The sequence below is a fragment of the Syngnathus scovelli genome, chromosome 5 (genome assembly GCF_024217435.2).
Source record: "Syngnathus scovelli strain Florida chromosome 5, RoL_Ssco_1.2, whole genome shotgun sequence".
In the NCBI taxonomy this organism is placed as follows: Eukaryota; Metazoa; Chordata; class Actinopteri; order Syngnathiformes; family Syngnathidae; genus Syngnathus; species Syngnathus scovelli.
Genome location: NC_090851.1, coordinates 4,820,805 through 4,842,390, shown reverse-complemented (window position 1 = coordinate 4,842,390; position 21,586 = coordinate 4,820,805). Strand labels below are relative to the sequence as shown.

At 43.1% G+C, this 21,586-nt stretch overlaps 1 protein-coding gene and 1 long non-coding RNA gene across 16 annotated transcripts in view; one reads left to right on the top strand and one right to left on the bottom strand.

Annotated features, from left to right (window-relative positions):
* nfixa (nuclear factor I/Xa) overlaps nt 1-21,586 on the bottom strand; it is a 97,343-nt gene that overhangs the window by 17,902 nt on the left and 57,855 nt on the right. For 7 of the 15 annotated variants that reach the window (XM_049721078.2, XM_049721072.2, XM_049721081.2 and 4 more), the window contains 6 exons: nt 5,102-5,164; nt 4,553-4,627; nt 4,160-4,283; nt 3,083-3,118; nt 2,784-2,911; nt 2,006-2,080 (listed from right to left, as the gene is read on the bottom strand). In XM_049721078.2, the coding sequence (XP_049577035.1) occupies nt 2,006-2,080; nt 2,784-2,911; nt 3,083-3,118; nt 4,160-4,283; nt 4,553-4,627; nt 5,102-5,164 (501 nt within the window). The remainder of the gene's footprint in view (nt 1-2,005; nt 2,081-2,783; nt 2,912-3,082; nt 3,119-4,159; nt 4,284-4,552; nt 4,628-5,101; nt 5,165-21,586) is intronic. The other 8 variants (XM_049721083.2, XM_049721077.2, XM_049721085.2 and 5 more) reach the window with 3 other exon arrangements.
* Nucleotides 7,348-11,939, top strand: LOC137840307 (uncharacterized). Its single transcript, XR_011086863.1, has 2 exons — nt 7,348-7,445; nt 8,092-11,939. It is a non-coding gene; the product is annotated as an uncharacterized lncRNA (long non-coding RNA).

Genomic DNA, 21,586 nt, shown 5'->3' with positions numbered 1-21,586 from the left:
CGACTCTAGCCACGTATCTGTGATTATATCACTGAAGCAGCGGGGGAAGCCCACCCGCTGTTTGATTTATTGAACAATCATTTGGAGCTAATATGAAATCATGGTTGTTTTGCCAGCCTTACACCCCCCCCCCCCCCCCTCCCCTCCATGAGCCTATGTGGAGCAGATGTCTCCGGCATCCTCACGGATCCCAAGGCTATCCACACAGTCATTCACCATCTGGGACCGTGCTTCAGCTGCGCAAATGCGTGTCTGTGCGTGGAAATCGATGGTGTGTATCTGAATGTGACAGTGTGCGGATGTATTGAGAGGAAGGAAAGCGCTGCAAGTGGACACACACTCAGGCACACCTGTCTGTGTGATGAGCTGCTTTTGATTCGTGTTTGAATCCTCGCACCTAGCTGAGAATTCCCAGGTGGGATTGTATTTGGCAGGTTCGGCTAGTTGGGAAAATCAGATACACCACCATTTTTTTTTTGTGCACCACACCCCTAAAAATTTTCCTAATTGTCTCTCTACTCTCTCATATATTTGCTCTATAAAATTCTACTAATTCATTCTTAGCTGTGCTTCCAGTATTTTTTCGTCCAATCAGATTTCAGCTTCTTCTTGCTGCCATGTTAATCTAATCTACCCTGAGGCCTTTATGTATCTTAAACTATATTACCAATGAGGATGTTTTTTTTTTAGCCAATTAGATTTGCGATTTGCACTCACGAGCTTAGGTGGCTCTCAATGAAGTCAACATTTTTCTGTTGTCTGATTGGTTGGTCAGAGCAAAACATGTGTGGGGCTATCAACATAGCACACTTTTAAATATTTTTGTAATCTTGTATAGTTTTGCACTAGTATTGATGATTCCTATAATTGATCCGATTTTTAGTTTGCTGAATGCACTTTCTTTACATGTGCCCCATCTAAACAGCTACCTCCTGAGGAGGAGACGAGAATGGGGGTGAATTTGAGGAACTACAAAAAGCAATTTGCACATCTCTATTCTGCAGACTCATTAGGAAGTGCGCAACGCAGCGTGCTGCACTATGGAGACCAGGAGGCCACACACAGACAAGGGAGAGACAGACCATAGCGAGCGGGAAATAGGAAATTGATGGGAGGTGAAGCTCTGCAGCGCAAAGACATGCAGCGGAGCTCTGCTGCGGCCCCCGATGAGCAGCGCTCTCTTAATTACATCTACAGCTAAGTGGAGCAGGAGCATCGGAGCAGCTAGTGATGAACCTAACCATCGCTTTTGGCTACGTCCCTCCCCAGAGTCCTCCCCTGCTGTACACATTTTCAATTAGACAGAAGGGAGACTGCGATGGAGTGTAAGGAAGCAGGAGGAAGGATTTTACACCTCTGATCCGCAGACGGTAAAACGTCTTAATGAGGGATTTCAAGCCAGGGGAGGGATGGCGAGACGGAGAGGTGGAGGCAAGGTGGCCACCTGAACACCTGCAGGGGCGGGGAGCACGGTAAGCATGGGCGTTTCGACGTGTGAACGTCTGCCTATGGAAGGGGTGTCAAGTGGGCGAGCGGCAGAGGGGCATCTGTGCAGGCACACATTATTATGCACGCGTGTGTGCGCCACGCCGCCGAACCTGTGGAGGTCTCTTTATACATGACTGACTCACTCTATGCTTGTGTGTGCGTTTGTGTCTTTACTGGTGTTTTTTTTTTTTTTATTGCATGGTGACATCTGTTGGTTAAAACGACACCGGGAGGGCGAGCAAGACCTCGGAGAGAAAGCCAGGGAATTGAAATGAGCTGTGCACGTGTGAGAAAGAATGTCAAAATTTAAGCGGATAATCCTGGAAAATCCCGCCACTTAAGCACACAGAAATGGGAGGGGCAAAAACAAACATCATCAGCAAGATCAAATTCTAATATCCATATAAAATATTCTACATTTCATTACCTTACATTCAAACACACATACATTATAATGTATATATAAAGAGCAGGGTGGGCTAATAAATATCAAATATGTAATCAATATTGGTCTAACCATGGTAAGGAAACTGCACGCCTTCGTTTTCATGTTTTATCTTCCTCTCCTGCACACTGGCCAAATGGTGCTGCACTGAAAGTGGAGAAGGGTATTGTTAACAATGAGAGAGAGAGAGAGCTAGAGAGGGAGAGAGAGAGAGCAGAAGATGAGGAGGGGAAGTGGAGAGGGTTAAGGGTGAGCATTACGTTTTATGGCTTGTGATCATGAACATATACTTATGTCATTAGAAGTTATCAAGAGAACTAGCAGCTTTACAGGATTGTTCGCCGGGAGGGGTGGAGCTAATGAGTAGGTTGATGAAGAAAGCAGATCACAGTACTGGTCTGGATTACTGTCAATATAAGAGGTCAAATTAATACAGAGGCTTAAATAAGGCCTTTTATTCAAATGGATTGGAAAATCTTCCTGAGGTCCGTTGCTATGTATTAAGGAATTATCAGAGTTGCCATCCTCATATTTGAGTCTACTTTGTGACTTTGAGTGTGTATGGCTTTAAAAGGCAAGGCCTGGTGAGTGACGTGGGTGTCAGCGAATGACATCGAATTGGCTCGCTTCCAGCGGTTGTATCGAACATCCCTAGGGGATGATCAAAGTTGTTTGCCGCTTCTGTTTTGTCATTTGTAATGTTTAGGAGCGGAGGGTGTATATTTTCAGAGTAAAGGCAAGGGTTAGATAGAGGGATCAATTAGTAGGGCGATGGTTGGGATAGTGTGAGGAAGACTGGCGATGCTTTGCTTCGTGGGAGAGGGACGTGTGAGGTGCGGCGAGGTGGTACCTGCATCCATTTCGTTGGGCCACGCGCTGGATTGGGATGAGCTGGCTGCGGGTGAGCGTCCGGGATAGAAAACATCATCTGTAGGGCTCTCCATCTCACTGTCGTCTAACGACTTCCTCTTGGTGGAGCTGGCATGAAAGAAAAATACGGTACTCATGTGAACGCTCAGATTGAGGTCTTGATAAATCACAACAAATGAAAACTACACAGAACTTAAAAGAAGGAAGAGCTAGAAAGTGGTGGCATTAGCTTTCTGGATGAGTGTGTTTGCATTTATATTCGTTTGTGTTTTTAACTACCTCCGCGGAAGGTTCGCGTACAGTTCCACCTCAGACCTAAAGTGATGGCGGATGACAAGAGGCGAGAAGAAAGGAAGGATAAGTTAAAGGAAGACAAAGAGGAAAAGCAGAGAAAGTAATTGCATGATTGAATTAAAAAAAAAAACACTTTTACAATGCACAATATCGACGAGGATACGGAAAGAAAAACTTGCAGCAGTGAGAACATAAAGAGCAAAAGTAGCCTCTCTTATATTTATTCTAAGTAAAAAGACAATTTTTAGCCAAGAGGAGGCAGCATGAAACCGTCACAAAGTAGATCCAAGAAACAGCAACATAGAAAGTCAACATTAGCATTTACATTTAATTGATAATCATCCTTGGAAAAAAATAGCAACCCTGTCAGGGGTCACCCTGCCTGAAACCAAAAAGTCTGAAAACCCCGAGAGCAGATAGTGTGCAGTAGAAAAGGAGCAAAGGAGTAAACAGAAAGTGAAACACATTCATACAGAAAAGGTGTTCAGGATAGAGAGGTGAAGAAGGGGAGCAAATGGTTGATTGTCCCGAGCAAGTCAATGACGTGATATTATGCGGTGGTGCCTTGAGATACTAGCTCACTGGCTAACAATTAGCATAGTTATCCTTTAAGCAATTGATACCAATTGAACACTAGCAGTGCAGCAACACATGTAGATAGATACTATAAAACGTTTCAGACTTATATCTTTTTAATCCTCTGTGAACAAAAACTAATATTACTATCGTACTGAGGAGCTGAGAGAGGAGCTGAGTCTCCAGTTGAGTATATTGGGGTGTCTGACTTATGGTGCCCTCAGGTGGCCAAGGCGCGCCAGAACTGATAAAGTGTGACAGAACAGTTTTTTTCTTTCTAATTCTATTTAATCATATATTATTTAACTACTTTATTATTTTTAAGTATGTAACAGAGTACTTCAGTGTTGACGCGTGGTCAAGGAAGTAATTAAGCTTATAAATCAAGGCACCACTGTACAATAATTTTACACACAATGACAGAATGAAAACATTTTTTCCCATAATTTACATTTGTGAATCCAGTACTACTTGTCTATTACGTACCTGGTGGAGGGAGGGGAGGTGAGGGAACGTCGCCCCACGGCCACCTGGTTGATGTTGTAGTAACTGGGACTGCTGTCCAGGTCGGCCAAGGAGAAGTTCGGACCTGACGCCGTGGCAACAGGGGCTAATGGGTAAGGGGAAAAACAAACATTTAATTTTGATGACAAAAATCCTTTTTTCAAGATATAAAGAGATATTATGACATTTTCCTAAGTGAGTAAAGAATGAATATTAATGGGATAATTCAGGCATGAGCATGAGGGTGGCTATGTAGGTGTATGTTGGGGTTGTTCCAAATTGGAATTTGGCAGCAATCTGCTAAGTACTAATTTATGTTCTCCTTCTTCTTTTTATCTATTTATGTATTTGTTTTCAAAAGTATTTCAGACTTACTCTGGGACACTCTGACGAGCTCAGCCACGTTCCAAACCCCTGAGGTGACAAAGCAGTCTTGGAAACTCAGGTGTCCTGAGGTGGGGAAATAAATATACAATGATTAAAAACAGTCAGATAAGAAAGGAAAGAACTCCTGAACGTGTGGCGGAACAAGTGTGTCTGCAATTTGGAATCTAACGTATAGTGGATGTAAAACATTCACCCACCCAAGCTGAAAATCATGCAAAAAAAGACCCCCCAAAAATGATGACCAAAACTTTTTAAATTATTCTTTTGACCTCAAATCACAACAACTCAATTAAAATATTTGCTTTAATATATATTAGATGGAAGTAAAAATACGTTAAGAAACATAAACAACTGAAATAATGTTGTTGCAAAAGTGTGCACACCCTCCTTTTTTGTGTGGACATTGACTGGTATATTGTTCATAGCTGCCTACATCTTACGCCTTAGTTCTAAGCAGTACACTTGACTTTGTCTCAACTGCTTCCAGAAGAGACTAATCATGTTCCTGATTTTGTGTGTGTGTAAGTGCACGCTTACCATTGGGCGGTGGTTTAATGTCCGTGTCCCCCTGTTGGCTGGAGCTGTCTGATTGTCCGGATTCTGCACAAAACATGAAGAGAAATGATGACTATTTGTACAAATGTTCTTTAATCAATACTTTTTAAGGTCTGTTTAAGAGCTGCTATATGTGCTAAGTTCTACATGTGTTAATGAAGTCACGCAATTTCTTGAAGTGTGACGTTTCTTTACATCCCGGAAATCTCGCTGTCGTCTCCCCGCTGAGTGAAGGTGCAATGATTTACAGAGTGCCGTTATGCCAATAAGTATCTAACGATGCAATCATATCCCGTGCCCTAATCTGATTTAATACTTTCTTGCTGGTAGGGATTTAGTCTGCATAAACAGAGCACCTCACGTGCACACACAAACACACGCACACACACTTTCGCATATGAACACCCACACGAGCATGTGCACTTGCAATCTGTTTCTTCCTCTAATTTCTGTTTCATCGCCGCAAAAACAGACTCAGAAAAACAGCTGACCACGGGAGTCTGCTTGCGCCTGAGGATTTGAGGCAGAGCCTTTTAGTCGGAGGAAAACTTTTCCCCATGAGGGCAGACAAGCAACACTAATCTGTGTACACAAGCACGTTTGCACACACCTGTTATGACTGGCCTATGAATGCAATCGGCTTCACTCACACGAGCGGTTAGCCGCACACGGCAGGCCTTGGCAACTCGAGGACGAAATTAGGAATGGAGAAGCTCCAGGCGGAAAAAAGCTTTTTGTAACACGAGTGTGAAAAGGGAGTGTCAACATTGTCCATTGTGACCACATTCATGTTAATGGCGATGCAGTGGTGGCAAAAGGGGAAGTGGACCTACTAGTCTAAACATAGTGTCCTGATTAATGTTACATTTGTAAAATATGAATTAATTCGCAAAGTCCACCCATTTCATCCATTTCCGGGGGCGGCCATTTTGTCACTTGCTGTCGACTGAAGATGACATCACAGTTGTTCTTGGTTCAGTAAATGACCAAACACGGCTCACCTGAGCTGAGTCGTGATTGGTCGTCGTTACCCGAGCGACAGTGATGTCATTTTTAGTCGACAGCAAGTGGCAAAATGGCCGCCTTCAGAGATGGGTGATTTTGCGATTTAATATTTCACAAATGCAACATTACTCAGAATATCATTTTTTGATGAGCTGGGCCATTTCTGCTTGAATTAAAGTAAAAATGAGATGAAAAGTATTGAGGAAGTAAAGTAAATAAACATGAGTGTGTGTGAATAGTGGTGGTCAATTCAGACCAAAGTTGCTAGCAAGCAAGCTAATGGACAGGAGGTGTTTATCCACAGGCTGTAGGTGATAACAGAGCACACAGACTCCTGCCAGCAGCACTTGCCTTGCAGCCGCTCTAAGCCACAGATTAGCCTAGTGAGCAGAAAAAATAACAGGCCTGTCTCGCTGCCTACGAAGCCATCCGCAGAAAAGCAAAAAGACCTCCCTTTCTGCTCGCTCCTCTCATGCAGAATCCCTCACTCGTCGCCGTCGCCCCATCGCGTGTAATCCTGGCAGCCATCTTAGAGCTTGGCAGCCATCTTAGCATTGGCGGTAGCTCCGCATTCCAGGTAACTGACGGCACAGGCTCCCATCGCACCAGGCTGCGCACGCACCCCAGATACATTGAGCTCCTCATAGACGGACGGACAAACACTCGGGAGTAAACATACGGGTGCCAATGAAAGCTGTTGGGAAAACAACCCGACTTCACTGGACTTTTACCGCCGTGTAGTATTTCGCCACAGGGCGAGAGAATATTGTAAACACTCCATTTCTCGCACCTTCGAAGCACTGCTTGGAAGACCAACTGTATGAGTGCAGCGAGCCCCGAGGCATGTCTGCGTGTGTGCACAATCCCAAGACCGCAATTAGCCTCTAGAATTAGCCGGCTGCGATAAAGCTGTAGCTCTCCATTGCTACAAGAGGTTATCAGTTTCACTGCAAAGCGACACAGTGATCATATTGTTGGGTTGAGAAAATGAAACTCAGGAGGTCCGCCTGACTGTTTATCACGACTCGGCCAGTTAGTCTACTGTACGACAGCCGCAACCCGTCGCAGCAAGCCCTTTATCTCATCGCCCAGACCCCCGAAGCTCTTCCGGCACCTCCAATCAGAGCTCTGCAGGCCTCTCGGACAACCCTCGACCTCACGTCATCCCTCACGGTTGACATCAAACCTTTCAACAACACGCGTAGTCCCTCTCAGCCAACGTAGTCTAATTAAGACAGAGTAACTCCGTCAATGCAGTGTCGCTTGAGGTCACTTAGGAGCCAGATATGGAAGTTGGGCTGCAAGATATGGACTGGACTCAGTGAGATAAGCCATGACGTGCATTACATACGTAAACTGCCACAGTCTCTTGGTAGTGTAGTGTAGTGTGCAACATTTGATAAAAAGACTTTTGAAAGACAGACTTTTTTCGAAAATTAAGGCCTTGTTGTTAAATGCATGATTTGACAGCTTTTAAGACTTTGTAATGATCTACAGGAAGTATTTCTTTTTTGCTTACAAGTTCTGTAATGCACATTGTGCTGCTCATTCTTTTATGTGTACCTTGGCCACTTGGGGGCAGCACAAGACATTTCAAACAGTAATATTTTGTACTAAAGGTGAGCTCCTCTAAGCTTCTCAGTACGGCAGACTTATAATCATTCTTTGCAGAGGAAAAAGAATATATGCCCGTGAATATCTATTCCTTTACATGCATCACTTCATGTATCGATTGCTTATAGGACAAGAATACAAATATGCTAATTATTAGCTAGCGAAGCCTAACTAATTGTTTTAAATACACCGTGTAATTTTGTAACTTTTGTGTTTAGTTTGACCAAACTGCCGCTTGTTGTGAAGTGACTTGAGTTTATTGTCACCATAAAGATCCCATACCTTGTTTGTTTACCATCTATAATATTTTTACAATTATTATCATGTCACTGATGAGTGCAATTACTTTGCAGGCTCAATAGCAGCTCAACATTGCCGGACTGGTTGGTGTAGAAGGTTCTACAGACTACTGTACCTCCCACTGTCAACGCTCACATATTTCTGTGGCTTTTGCTTTTATCAGTTCCATCTGTAGTGCATTTTCCTTCCCATCCCGTTTTGCCATGTGTGACATACGGTCTTCTCTAAGCGCTTCCATTCCTGCCGTTTTACGAGACTCAAATAATAGCTCTGAAACCAAGTCTTTCCATTTAAGCATTAGTGTATGTTGCTTCTTTCTATGTGACTTTCTTCGTCGTTTGGAACAATCGCAACTCCCGACTTCTCCATCACCACCACCTCCTCCTCCTCCACTCTGCTCTTCTCCTCCCCAAAACACAAGGATCACGCCGTACAGCCTCCCAATTGGGTTTCGCTTAAGAGGTTTATCGGTATGTTGCTAAACATTCTGACCTTTTTTTAATCCTTAATGCGCTTAAAATGTTCCAAAACCTCCTAATCCCCCTGGCTATCCCACACAGATGTTCACTCCGTTCTTTTATTGGATATTATTTCATTATTTTTCTTTTCGACATATGTATTTTCTTGCATATACACATTTTATTCAAACATATCTAATACAGAAGGGAATATTCCAGTTGCTGTTCTGCATAAATTTCACATTGAGCTAAGCCAGATGTGTGACTTATTTGGGGGGGAAAAAAAAACAAAAAAATATTTGAATGAATAATATTAAGGACACTATTAACAGCTCAGTTTTTCGAAGTGCTGTGCGTACATATGGATATTCATGTGAATCTATTAGCGTATGGATGTATGCATTTGTGTGACTGTGCCACTCACAGCCAGGCAAACTGTTTGGCGAGGTGGGCTCTGTATGTGCGTGTGTGTGAGAGTGTGTGTGTGTGTGTGTGTGTGTAGCAGGTGTGCCAGGCTGCCTTGCGCAGCTTGCTGCCCATCTGTGCTCCCGTCTGTGTGCCGCCTGCGCCCACGCTTTGCCAACAGCGCCGCACCACAGCAAGAAGACCCAGGAGAGAGGGATGCTGAGCGATGAGGGAGGGAGGAAGGGGGGGAGGGAAGGAAGGAGGAGCAGAGGCAGGAGGAGGAAAGAGGAAGGGGGATTACAAGGAGGGTTAGGAAAGGGAAAAAAAAGTGGGAGAGGGAATGGGGTGGGGGTCCGGAGAGTAGACATCGTAGGGAATGGGCGGCATATGATGCGGGGTTGCTGAGTGGAGGTTTTAAGGCCTTGAGGGCGGATCGTGGCTGGCTGGATGCCCATACATACCCCCCCTCCCATTTCTTTATCGGGATTCACTCCTTCCTGTCCGGCCCTCCTTCCCTTGATTCATCAGCCGACCAAAAGTACTTGTCTTCATCAGTGGAGATTACTGCGGACCTCTGAGAGACTGTACTCTGGAATCGGTCACTTTTGACCGGAGACATTGAAGATTAGACTCCAATATCTGGTAATACAAATTAAGAGCAGGACTCCAAAAGTAGAATTATCATTTCTAATTTTGACCCTAACCTGGGGTCAGATCCATCAGGGATACCATAACAAGAGGCCCAAGATGGCCACTATCCAAAAAAAAAAAAGCTTTGTGTTTTTACAGCTCAAACACACACAAAAAAAAAACCCCACCAAGAATTGCTCACTGTTCTTCATAACAAAATAATGACAGTGCTAATTGACATTAGGCGTGTCACCCATGTGCATGTGTGTGACATTTGCAAAATTTTTGTACGCCACTGCGAACAGCATTTAACGCCAATTATCGTTCCAGTCGGGAGATCATACGTGTATAGATTCTCAACAAGAGGAAAAAAATTGATACAAACATTGAGACAATGCTGTGTTAAAAACAACATCCTAAAAAACATGACCCAGCTTTCCACGCATGGACTATATGAAACCAAAGCTCTACGGTAGAAAATGTAATTTTTTTTGCTATGTTAACCACATCTGGCCGCAAAGTCGACGGGTTCATCTTTGGGCCACGCAGTACTTTTTGTTCTGTTAACATCTCACCGGTATTACATTACATCTCAAAACGCTGATGTGATTTGACTAACTGTAAATACTGATTGATGACAACATTGGTTCCTGGGGTCATTTCTATTCACAAATGTCTTCAGACCGCGTGAGATGCATGTGCGCGCATGTGTGTGTCTATGGCTGGGGGCCCCAGCGCAGTTCATGACCCAACCTAACAGAGTGTGAAAGTCCCCCCGCCGACTTGATACTGATATAACTGTCCCCTAAGTGGTGTTGACACCGGCATTATTACCCTGTCAACCTCCATATCTACTCAGCTTAAAGGAGTCAACTGGGGCCCGGGCCCGAGCATGTTAAGGGCCAGTGTGTCCGTACCGTCCCACTTCGGCCCAAATAAATACAGCTGCACAAAGGCCGGAAAGGGAAAGAGTAAGAGGAACATGGGGAGGGGGGGGTACTTTCGCTTGCTACCTACACAGTGCTCACTGGATGCAAACTGTGAAGGTGTGGCTGCAGTGAGTGATTATCTCCACCAGGTGGCGATTTCCTGGCACAGGAAAGTCCATGGTGAAATGCAAATAAAGCAGCAAGGCCTTGGGCCAAGCTCCTGGGCTAGCGCAGACTTCACTCTCTAGACTGCAGAGAGAAGCAGGCCTGCTACAAAGAGACAAAAGACATGAAAGGGAAGGAGACGTGAAGTTTACCCACGCTTGCATTTTGCTTTCCGATAGCAAGATCCAACACAGTGCGGTCTGAACACTAACTCAGTCAGACGAGAAGGAAAACATCCAAAGGCTGCACGTTCACACGCGAGACCAAGCCAGGTGCTTGCAATGCCAAAAAAAAAAGAAAAATATCGTGGAAAATTATCACTAATTGTGTTTAGCGCTGAATGCTATCTGTTTGACTGGAGCTGATCACAAGGAGAAAATTGCTAACCAGCATCTCGTAATAGATTGTGTCTTTGACCTTTTACGCTCCACTATAACAGCTACTAAAGAATGAGACAAGAAATTGCAAAATGACTCGGCCGGCGTAAATCAGATCTCTATCTAACTCGTGTGACCATGAGAGGAGTACGAGACAGTAGTGGGGAGGATCGGGAGTGTGCACGGCGGAAGAACCTGACAAGTGGAGTAACTGTGTACAAAGTTGTGAATCAGTGTCAAATGTTGCAAAAACAGACGAAGATTCGGGGAGAGGGCCTCTGTTGGGATTTGGATTATTTTTTTTTTGGCCAAGATTGACATGTCTTTTGTTGGCCAGAAGCGAAGAGGTTCTTTAAGGTAAGCTACCATCTTTGTCTCCATATGTGCCTAGCTTAAGGTCACTTTCAACAATATTGACCACCTGCTTGCTTTTCATTCATGATCTATGGTTGATAAACAATTTTTGTAATCTTCGCAGTTGTCTTCAACCCACGTGCATCTCTCTTGCAAGACACATAAAAGAAAGTGAACTACAGTCGCCAGCCAAGGACACGTGGATAAGAATGAAAAAACATCCTCACCGCAGTCACACACAAACGCACAACTCGTATCCGCAAAGCGATACCGACGAAGGTTGCCAACTCCTCCAAAAGCTCCGCTGAGATAACGGCGATAACAAACATTCCTGCCGCAGCCAATTCCGTCCCTCACGAGGATCACTTCAATGAAAACTCGTAGCAAATGTGCCACTTTACGAACACAACAATACATCAATAAGTCAGTCGGGTGAATGCGTCGAACTGTAAAGCAAGAGACCCAATTACAGCGGAACTCGTTAACTATTATCTCTGGAGAAATGCGAGAGAAATAATGATCATTCTGTAGGGAATGCGGCGAGTCATAAAGTCTATCTTGGATTTTTTTTTTTAACTAAATAGAACAGTGTAATTCCAATATGCAAATTTAACATCCTGTGTAGTTTAGTTGGTTTCCATGGTGACAAAATTAAAAACTGAGATTGTTGCTCCCTGCTGGGCTGAGCGGACACAATATGTGCGCGTTCTATTGAGAAGTACGAACACCCCAAGTGACTCAATCCTATCAAACGATGCCAAGAGGACAGGGGGAGGACTGCTTGGCTGTTGTTAATCAAAAGAAAAAAAAAAGGAGGATACTCGCAGGGAAAGCAATAAAGGAGACGCAAGGCATCATAAAAGTGAAGGGAAGCTCCAGGAGAGCAAACTTCATCAACGCCATCACGCTGTCACTCTGACAATCACACAATGCCGATGAGAAGGTTGAGGCGACGCCCGGAAGAAGCCTTAACTTTGACCTTTTGGCAACATCCGCAAGTGGAGGATGATGCCAGCAGGCCAAGTCGAGAGGCTGAACTGAATGAGTGTGAGAGCGCGCAAAAGGAGAATCCTAAAACACACACACACAGCCATGAAATCAAATTGTATGGACCAACGGAAGCTGTGTTAGTAGAAGCTTGACGAGGGTTGATGTGGACTTATTTTGTCAGCGTGTCTTTAAAGTGCGGTTTAGGGTTGCTACGCAGACTGGCGATTAAAGAGAGCGTCTGGCTCGTGAAGTAAACAGTTCGACCACAAAAAAATAACACACTCCAAAGGCTGCTCAAAAGACATTGCTAATGTTCAAACAAACACACACACACACAAGCAGAGTGAAGAGACACCCTTTGTCCATTGTACGGCATGGCGAGGACAGATGGAGGGGCTTGTGAAGGGTGAGGTCATGTGAGGGAGCTGGAGCCTGGTGCAACAGCCAGCCTGAGGTCAACCCGCTAACAGGGTCAGACCACTTCTTGGCTCTTTACATGCGATACATCCTGGAGATATAAACAGGTACAGGATAGGAAAGCCCTGCATGGAGGTTCCGACAACTCATATTTATTGACAGAGCACTTTAAAAAACAACATAGCTGGAAAAAGTTTTTTAGCCCTAGCTTTTAGTTTGCGATGCTAACGCTAACACATATATAACCTTTTAAAGAAACTGATGTTTGAACACAAAGCAGCAACGCATTTAGACATTTCTACTACTAATAATGATGCTAGCAAATCTTCTGGCTGATATATACGGTTAAAAAAAGTAACTACCCAAATACAATGAAGTACTTATATCCAACCAGCAGAGGCGCTGTTCATTCATTCACTTGTGGTCTGAAGAACAACATGACCTCATTACGGGGAATAAAATAAAAAGAAGTCACAGGGCCAGGTATGGTTAATCCAGAATTAAAACTAATAGTTAGTAAGATTACACATTATGTTCTCGTGCACATCAACAAGCTTTTCCAACAAATGTTGCCAGCCTGGATTGCTCTGAACAGCTTGGCCTGCTCACAAACAAGATATATCACCTCCACAGACAAACAGATCAACCAATCAGGATATAGATGTACAGTAAAGCAGAGCAAGCCACCATCTGTCTGCTGGCATAGGCACTCATAAGGAAGCTGCATTTCTGATGCATAAGGTCAATCAGTATGGGGATGTGAATGCAAACAAAAACAAAAAAATGGACAGATGAAACTTGCCGGGGATTGGTGGACAATGTTTGTGAATATCTGCGAACTGCACATATCATCCATCAATAGCTTTTTAATAAATTACTTTATTGATGCAATTTTACTCAGACTTCTTCATTATTATTATTATTTTACTATAATTTATTATTATTATTACTACTAAACATGCACATTTCCTCATTACAACCAACTGTTATTCAAACTGTGAGCAATGCAAGTTTGATTAGAGGGCAGCGGGTGACTCCTGAGTTCTTGCCAAACAGCGGCAGTCTTTTTTGGGAAGTTTGGGTGACATTCAAATCCTCCAACACTCAACTTGATTTGCAAAACACAAGCAAGCGCAGTTCTTGCAAAGTGCTTGACATAATAAAGACACACAAAAAAACATAATAATAAATGAAGCAAGCGAGTTTTGACATGAGTGCCAAAGTTGCTTTGCCTCTCGACTTGAGAAGGCATTCATCAATTGCGATTCACGTGAATGCGCGAGTGTTTATATCAAGAACACATTGGCCCCATCACATCCCTGCGCTTAACTAGTAAGCTCATCCTGCTTAACGTCTCCACGCTAATTCTAAATCACCTCCTTACCAAAATCACCCTGAACACATCATCCCCATGGCTCGACAGCTTCGATATTAGACACGTGATCGCCGGAGCGTCGACATATGACCCTTATCAATTACATTAATTATCCTCCCGACGCCTAATCATAAACAAAAATACCTATGGGACTTTGCTATCCTCGTTACAGAATGAGCCATAGCCATTAAACAGACATATGGGCGCTTAACCGCACTATATGGAGTCATGAAACGGAGCACGCTACACGTATGTAGCGGCAGCGGTTGTGTATGAGCAGACCCGACCGATCCCCTGTAATCTAAGCGGTGATGTAATGTTCGCTGCAGCCGCCATAATATGTTACATAACGTTATAAACGGCTTAAGTACCCTTGGGTTGACAGGGTTCATTTGAGACATGAATGGCTACTTTGTCAAAGCGCTCAAATGTAAAATAGGCTAAATGCCAGAGGATGCAAATGTCAGTAATCAGAGATGGTACATGTGAGCAAATTTTAAATTTAAGAATAAACATGGATTAAAATAAAACATGAATCATTTGATACCTCCTGTATTTTAAAATTGTCCCAAAGCTCAGAATGTTATCTTCAACAGTAAATACTGTATTATCAGATTTTTGTAGATTTCCATAAAAGTGGAGAAAAGACAACTTTTACTTTTGAAAATAATGCTATTTTTTTTGTTACCCCTTTTCTGATATGTTTCAAACAAAAAATTATATAGGAATGAATTTATGCTTATGCATATTCTGCAGTGTCAATTTGAAATATGTTTAAATAAAAGAATGGAAATTGAAACATGTTTTTTATAATTTGATTAATTGATTAATCAACAAAATCATCAGCAAATTAATTGATTATTAAAATATTTTTTTGTTGCAGCCCTAGTTTAAATTAATCGTAATCTGCAATTTATTCTTTGCATGGTTTAGTTGTTTTTAAAAAAGTTCAATGACTTCAGATTTTTTTAAGCACCACAGAAGGAGTATGAGAATCACATGAGGCACTTCCAAAATGGCTGCATTTACTGTAGTCTCAGAAAATGACTGTAGTCAAATGAGTATTAACATCCACCCCCCACACACAGCAACATACCTCCTCGGCCCCCGACTGTTCTTAGCTGAGAGGGAAAGCTTTTGATTTGGTTGTGACTGGCAGCTCGTGTAAACACTGCATCAGCCAGTGAGCGATAGCGAAGACTGGGAGAGATTTGAATCGCTGCCAAAAGCTGCAAAGCCAAGTTTGGCCCTATAGCACTTGCATGTGTGTGTGTGTGTAGTGAAAAGAGGGTTTGTACGTGCAGCCATGAGTGAGTTCATACTGTATGTGTGCACATGTGTGTCTGTGTTTAACCCATTTACGTAACACACGGGTCCTTGGGTTCAGGAAAATTTAAAGACGAAGCAAGAAGGGGGGGGAGACAAGTCGTGGAGTGAGCTATAGGGGGAGCGTGAATGAAAGAGGCGAGGCAAGCCAGCTTCCAGGAACTAGAAGCGGTAGGACGAGATTTGGGAGAGAAGACGGCTAAAAGGGAAAATTTAAGAGTGTGGACAAAGGACGTTAGGGATAAAGTTTGTATGCATCTAAATAGTTGCATGAGAGACACAAGAGCCAGCAAAGTGGGATCTTGTCTCAGATAATCAGATAATTGAACGTCATGACCTATAAAACAGTTGTCGGTCGGCGGCATTTACTTTGAACAAGGTGGGAGGAACGAACGTCGAAACTTCACTCCGGCCTCTCGGGCATTCCCTTACACACAGTCAGCGAGTCTATCTCTGAAGGTGGGAAACTGTCGGCTCGATTCCATTTTGACTCCCAAAAAAACTTTTACAGGCGGTGTAAAAGGGGTTATTGTAAGCAGTTTAATGGAGGCAGACTGTTACCACATTTCAAGTCAGCGTGGACAAGTCTAACGACGCTGAGCTACGGTCCCCGGGAGAGAGGAGGGACGGACGGGAGTGTCAAGATGAGACAGGTACAGAAATGGGAGCGACAAAAAGCATGAAAGAAAGAGAGAGGAGGAACTAGACAGAGGGCGAATGAAAAAGAGAGCGATAAAAACGAGGGGGAAAAAAAAAAAAAAAGCATGAAGGCCTGTTTCTGGTGGGACTCCAAGAGCCAGCATCTGTTTGGCTGCGGCTCAGAAAAGTCTAATGTTTCACCCTGCAGCGCCCGGGGGAATGCTATTCCAGGCTGCATGGGCTTCTATGAAAAACAGCTTTATGTGGAAAAGGGGAGATGGAGGGAACCGGAGAAAGAGCGGCAACAAGGGAAGGAAGGAGAGGAGGAGGGTGTGGAGGAAGAAGGGGGGCGGCGGGGAAGGGGGGGGGGTGACACCAGCAGGCAGGGGTGCCGTAAATGCCAGGAAATAGTTAACGATTCTTTGGGCCCGTAACTTACAAGGAGTTTCAAAACATATTAGTGCATTACATTAAATGCTTAATGGGCCCCCATTTTTTATGTGTTTCCATGGGGCCCAACCCCTCGGAGCATAGAGGGGGAAAGTGGAGTGAGTGAGTAAGAAGAATGACTAAGCGCCGGATTGTGTTGAAGTTGGCAAGTGACAAAAGCTAACCAGTAAAAAGTCCATTTCACCTGTTTGCCACCCAACAACAACGTAGCTTACTGTAGTTTGATGTTGGAGAAGGAAAAAAAAAGGTTACTGAGGCAAGCCCAGAAAACACACATTCTGTCCTAACTGGGCATCTGGGCACGGCCAGCTGTGTTGTGGCTAAGAGCCCAGGGCCTCCTCACCTGCCAGTCAAGCAGCTGACACCCTCAAGGGACGACAAACAGCTGGTAGACAGGTGCGACTGCCATCCACAGCTCTGAGCAACATCTGCGCAATGTTCACATGGAGATGCACACTCGTGCAAACTGCTTTGACTGTCTTCGCCGCATGCATATGACGTGAAGGGCCAACGATAAACATCCGAGGGTTTGCATGATGTAGGTTGGGAAAAAAAATCTGATGGGATGACATTAACCTGGTGATCCTGAAAGGGGGATCCTTCCATCTGTGGTCCCTTCTCAAGGTTTCTCATTTTCCCCTGGCAGGGGTTTTGAGTTTTTCCTTGCCCTTTTGGGAGCTTAAGATCAGGGGATGCTTTGAGAATAATTGTCAATTTTTGGCTATGTGAATTTTGGCTTTGAGACTGTTTGTGATTTAGGGCTATACAAATAAACTTGACTTGACATGAAGTTAATTAAATGTCTTAAAAAGTTTTTACACAGGTTAATGATGGAAGCACAGCGGGGAGACCACATACTGGCTAACTGCTAGCTAACCACAGTGGGAAAACAACATACTGGCTAACTGCTAGCTAACCACAGCGGGAAGACAACGTACTGGCTAACTGCTAGCTAGTCTGAACACCTTTTTTGTATAAAAACGCTTGTTCTGCATTTATTTTAAATAAATTAAATATTTTGTTATCATTTGTTCAATGAAATAACCAAACATGCACTGGCAGCTGTGTCAAGCCTTGGTCACTGGAGGAAATACAATTTCTTCTAGCTAGCAGAGGTCGGCTATATTAAATTAGCTGAGGATGTTTACTTTAAGTTAGAGCCTGGTTGTGTAAGATAGTTCTCCGTTGCATTTTATCTTTTTTGAGTGAAATAATTCCAAACTTTGGTCATTTTCTTCTCTCTATTCTTCTACACACTCTTTCCTCCTGGCCTGTACTTATTGCTACATAAAATCCCAAATCCCACGATTGAGAAGGAATAAAAGTGGGACGCGCGAGGCTTAATCAAAAGCAGAGGCACATTTCTTTTGGCAAAACAATGAGCGAGGGCAAAGTTTACATGAGCTAACTGACAGGGAGAAAGAGGAGATGGATGGAGGAGTGAGCGAGGGAAACGGGAATGGAAGAAAATAAACACACAGGGGGGAGTGTAACAGCGAGAGTGAAAGGGAGAGCGCTGTGACGGAATGAAATCATGAAAATGTGCTTTTCATTTCTTAATACGCCGCCACAACCGCCTACTCTGTCCCTATATAACTCCACGTTTATCGTTCTACGGGTTCCAGCCACATCTACGCGATGTACACGTGGAAGTGCCGCTTGCCTAAAGTCAGATGGGTCCTCATCTCAGCGTCCACGTGAAAAAGAATGCAACATGAGGATGAAGAAGAGAACAGACAAGTACTGTAATTTTCCAACGTCATACTAAAAATGACCTTTGGGCGATGAAACTCCATTATTGGCACAAAATGTCACTCACGTGGGCGAAAGTTCATCCTTCCAATCATAGTGAAGTAGACTTTTCATTGTTTTGAACCTGTTCACCCCTCCATTTTTTAAAGTACTTATCCGTTGAGGGTCGTGGGGAGCTGGAATCTATCCAAGCTCAGTACAGGAGAAAGACAGACTAAATCCTGGAATGGTCACAAGTAGGAATGTTCAAGACTTCTTTTTTCCAGACCCATATAACACTCACCGATACCAAGAACCGATACCGCTAATGCTTATGAAATGACATTAAATACAATGACAAGTTGTGAACTAAACCTTTCTTCAACCAAACCCCAAGCATAACATTCTTTTGAACTTTTTAATCTTTAAGTGTAATGTGATTTATTGACGTTATTATCAGATCAAGTCTTGTCACCGTTAAGTAGATTAGAAATGGGGACAAACAAAACAAAGATAAGATTTTGTACACAACTGAATGTTATGATTTTTATGTTATCATTTTTTTCCATCACATTTTGGAAAAGAGCTTTTCAGATGGGTTGATATGTCTTTTGTAACATCTTGCATTATACACAATTATGATTTTTTTTATTAGTTAAGCTGAATCGCTTTGTGTTTTGGTTGTATACTCAGAAAAATTCACAAAGTGAAAGCGACTTGAGGGTTTACGCTCTATTAATTCCTACGTGAAGATTTCTCATTGAACATATTCTGTCGTCAACGTAGGGAGATATAAGCCGCTAACCATCCCCGTATTTGCAGCTTTGCGGGGATTTTGCTCATTAAGGCCTTTCACTCGTTCGACCTGGATTGATGTTGAGCAAAGCGGCTGCAAAAACTGCCAAAAACCCCGAGGTAAAGCTGGTAAGGGTTGAACGAGGGCGTACTAGATAAGGACAAAGACAGGGGGAGATTGTTGTGGTGAGATAGGAGGTGACCGGAGGCTTTCAAAAAGTCTTGTGATGGACTAAATCTTTTTTTTTTTCTCCCCTCTATTGTTTGTTCTGAGGTTTGGCTGTAAGCTAGCAGGCTTAATTTGCAGATCATGGCTTAATTCTCGTCTTTATCTATCAATTATATATAAAGATTAGAGTGCAACCAAAAAATTATGGCCCAAAAAATATTTAAGCCAAATTCCCTACGGACATGTAAATAATCATTTATTATTATTAATGTATAGTAGCTAAAATGACTTCTAATGCTAAAATATTAAGTTTCAGTTTTATTCTAGTGTTATCGTGTTCAGATATGCGAGAGGATATATCTTCAAATGGTTATTCTTTCATATGAACTCAACTGGATTAAAAGCAAACAAAGTACGTTGCCCAAGTTCACGGTGATTAATTGTCATGTCACGCAGAGCAAACATGAGGCTTAAGAAGATTATGACAGAAAATAAGATGGAGACATTCGGTTGTTGCTTTTAGCTTTTAAATGGTATTTGCTTACGATTAGAAAAAAAATATAAATCAGTCGTTAGTGTCTGGGCAGCTTATTTCGTGTCACCTTCGCTTTCTAATAACAAATTGCGTACAACAGAGTCAGTGTTAGAGTATTCATCACCTGAAAGGTTCCTGAAGCTATCTTCGTCAAACACATCATTACGCTGTTGCATTCAGCTCTTTGTCTTTTTCAAGTGTCTCCCCGCCTGCGAGGTTTTTTTGACAAATAGCGCGGTTAAGTGTTTGGGTTTGAGCTTATAAGTGTTACATTTGATTGTGCAGCTCATGCGATGTTGTAAAGCCAAGGACCTTCACGGCGAGGAGAGGAGGCATGCAGATGGCGATCAAGAGGCGACTTCACAAGAGCTCACACCTGGAGGTTAGACACTGAACAGATTTTTTTTAATTTTTTTTACATGCATCAGCCGAGACCAACCTGATAGTGTTCCAAGCCGGGATGAGTTATTCTTTCTTTTGTAGTTTGAGCCTTTCCAGTTTCCGCGGTTATTCACGATCAATGCCGACGGTTGTTCATACAAGGCCTAGCTGGGAGCTAGCGACTCTTATCACAGCGGAAGTGTCATAGTTTATAATTTTGAATCTTATTTTATGTTCAGTTTTACATAGTGTACCTCATTGTGCAACTTTTTAAACCATTTGGCAGAGTTGTGTGTGGTGTGTGAAATTTACAAGACAGTTAACTGTGTGTGTCATTTAAAAGGGACTTTAAATAAATAAATTTTTTGTAGGCATGGGCATTTGATTAAATCCATCTTGAGGGAAAATTGAGCATCAAACGAATAAAAAAAAAAATCTCTACGTTCAGAAGAACATACGTCGGCTCAGAAAACTATTTCAAAAGACATAAAAAAAAAAAAAAACATGATATATGTATGAAAAAAACACAACACTAGCAATAAGATGACACACTGAACCCAGGACATATGGAGCGTATCATCAACGACTTTTAATGAGCCAAGTTGTACAAGCGTTTGCCGCTACATTGAAGCGGCCCGCAATCGTCAGCACACACTCTGCGACGAGAGAGCCATATGATTTCACTTATCCACGGCCTTGCTCTGAGAGCTTTTAAACTGCGGATAGTGACAAACTAATAATCCCCTTTCCTGCAATTATCTTCCTCCCCCATTCTCTCCATCATTGCCTCGCTTCTAATTATTTTCTTTCCTCCTCAATCACTGCCCAGCTGTGTCTGCCCCTTACTCAGCTAATACGAATTCTTACACCCAGTTAGCCTAAAGTAGAAGAATCGATCTGCTTGTAGAAAAAGAGGGACGGGAAAAAAAAAAACATCATCACGAGCTGTTCATAAAAAGGCTGGCTGGTAACAACTGTTTCTAATCTTACCATAAAGTTCAGCGGAGGAGCGTATGAAGTCACAACATGCGGATAGCTCGTGACCTACGGCATCATTAACGGAGGTAGTGATGTCATCCACTCAGGGGCTTTGCGGCAAAACTACTGAGGCCTTCGTTGATTGTCTGTCTCCGGAGACGAGAGGCAGAAAGAAATAAAACGCTCATGTCACGACTGCTATAGAGCTCACTCGGAGTGTCTCGGAACTTCGTCAAACAGCGTAGATCCATCGTGGACACACCTAATAGGATCCTGATGAGCCATCAGCGTGACTAGATGAACGCGGGCCGTATTGTAAAGTGCTTAAGCACCATTAAATACCATTAGGGTAAAAAGGTGCAAGACAAAAAGGCATCCCATTTATCATTTGACAACATCGAAGAGCGTGATCAACAAGCCCGTCCTGCTCTGTTGAGGTCTTTA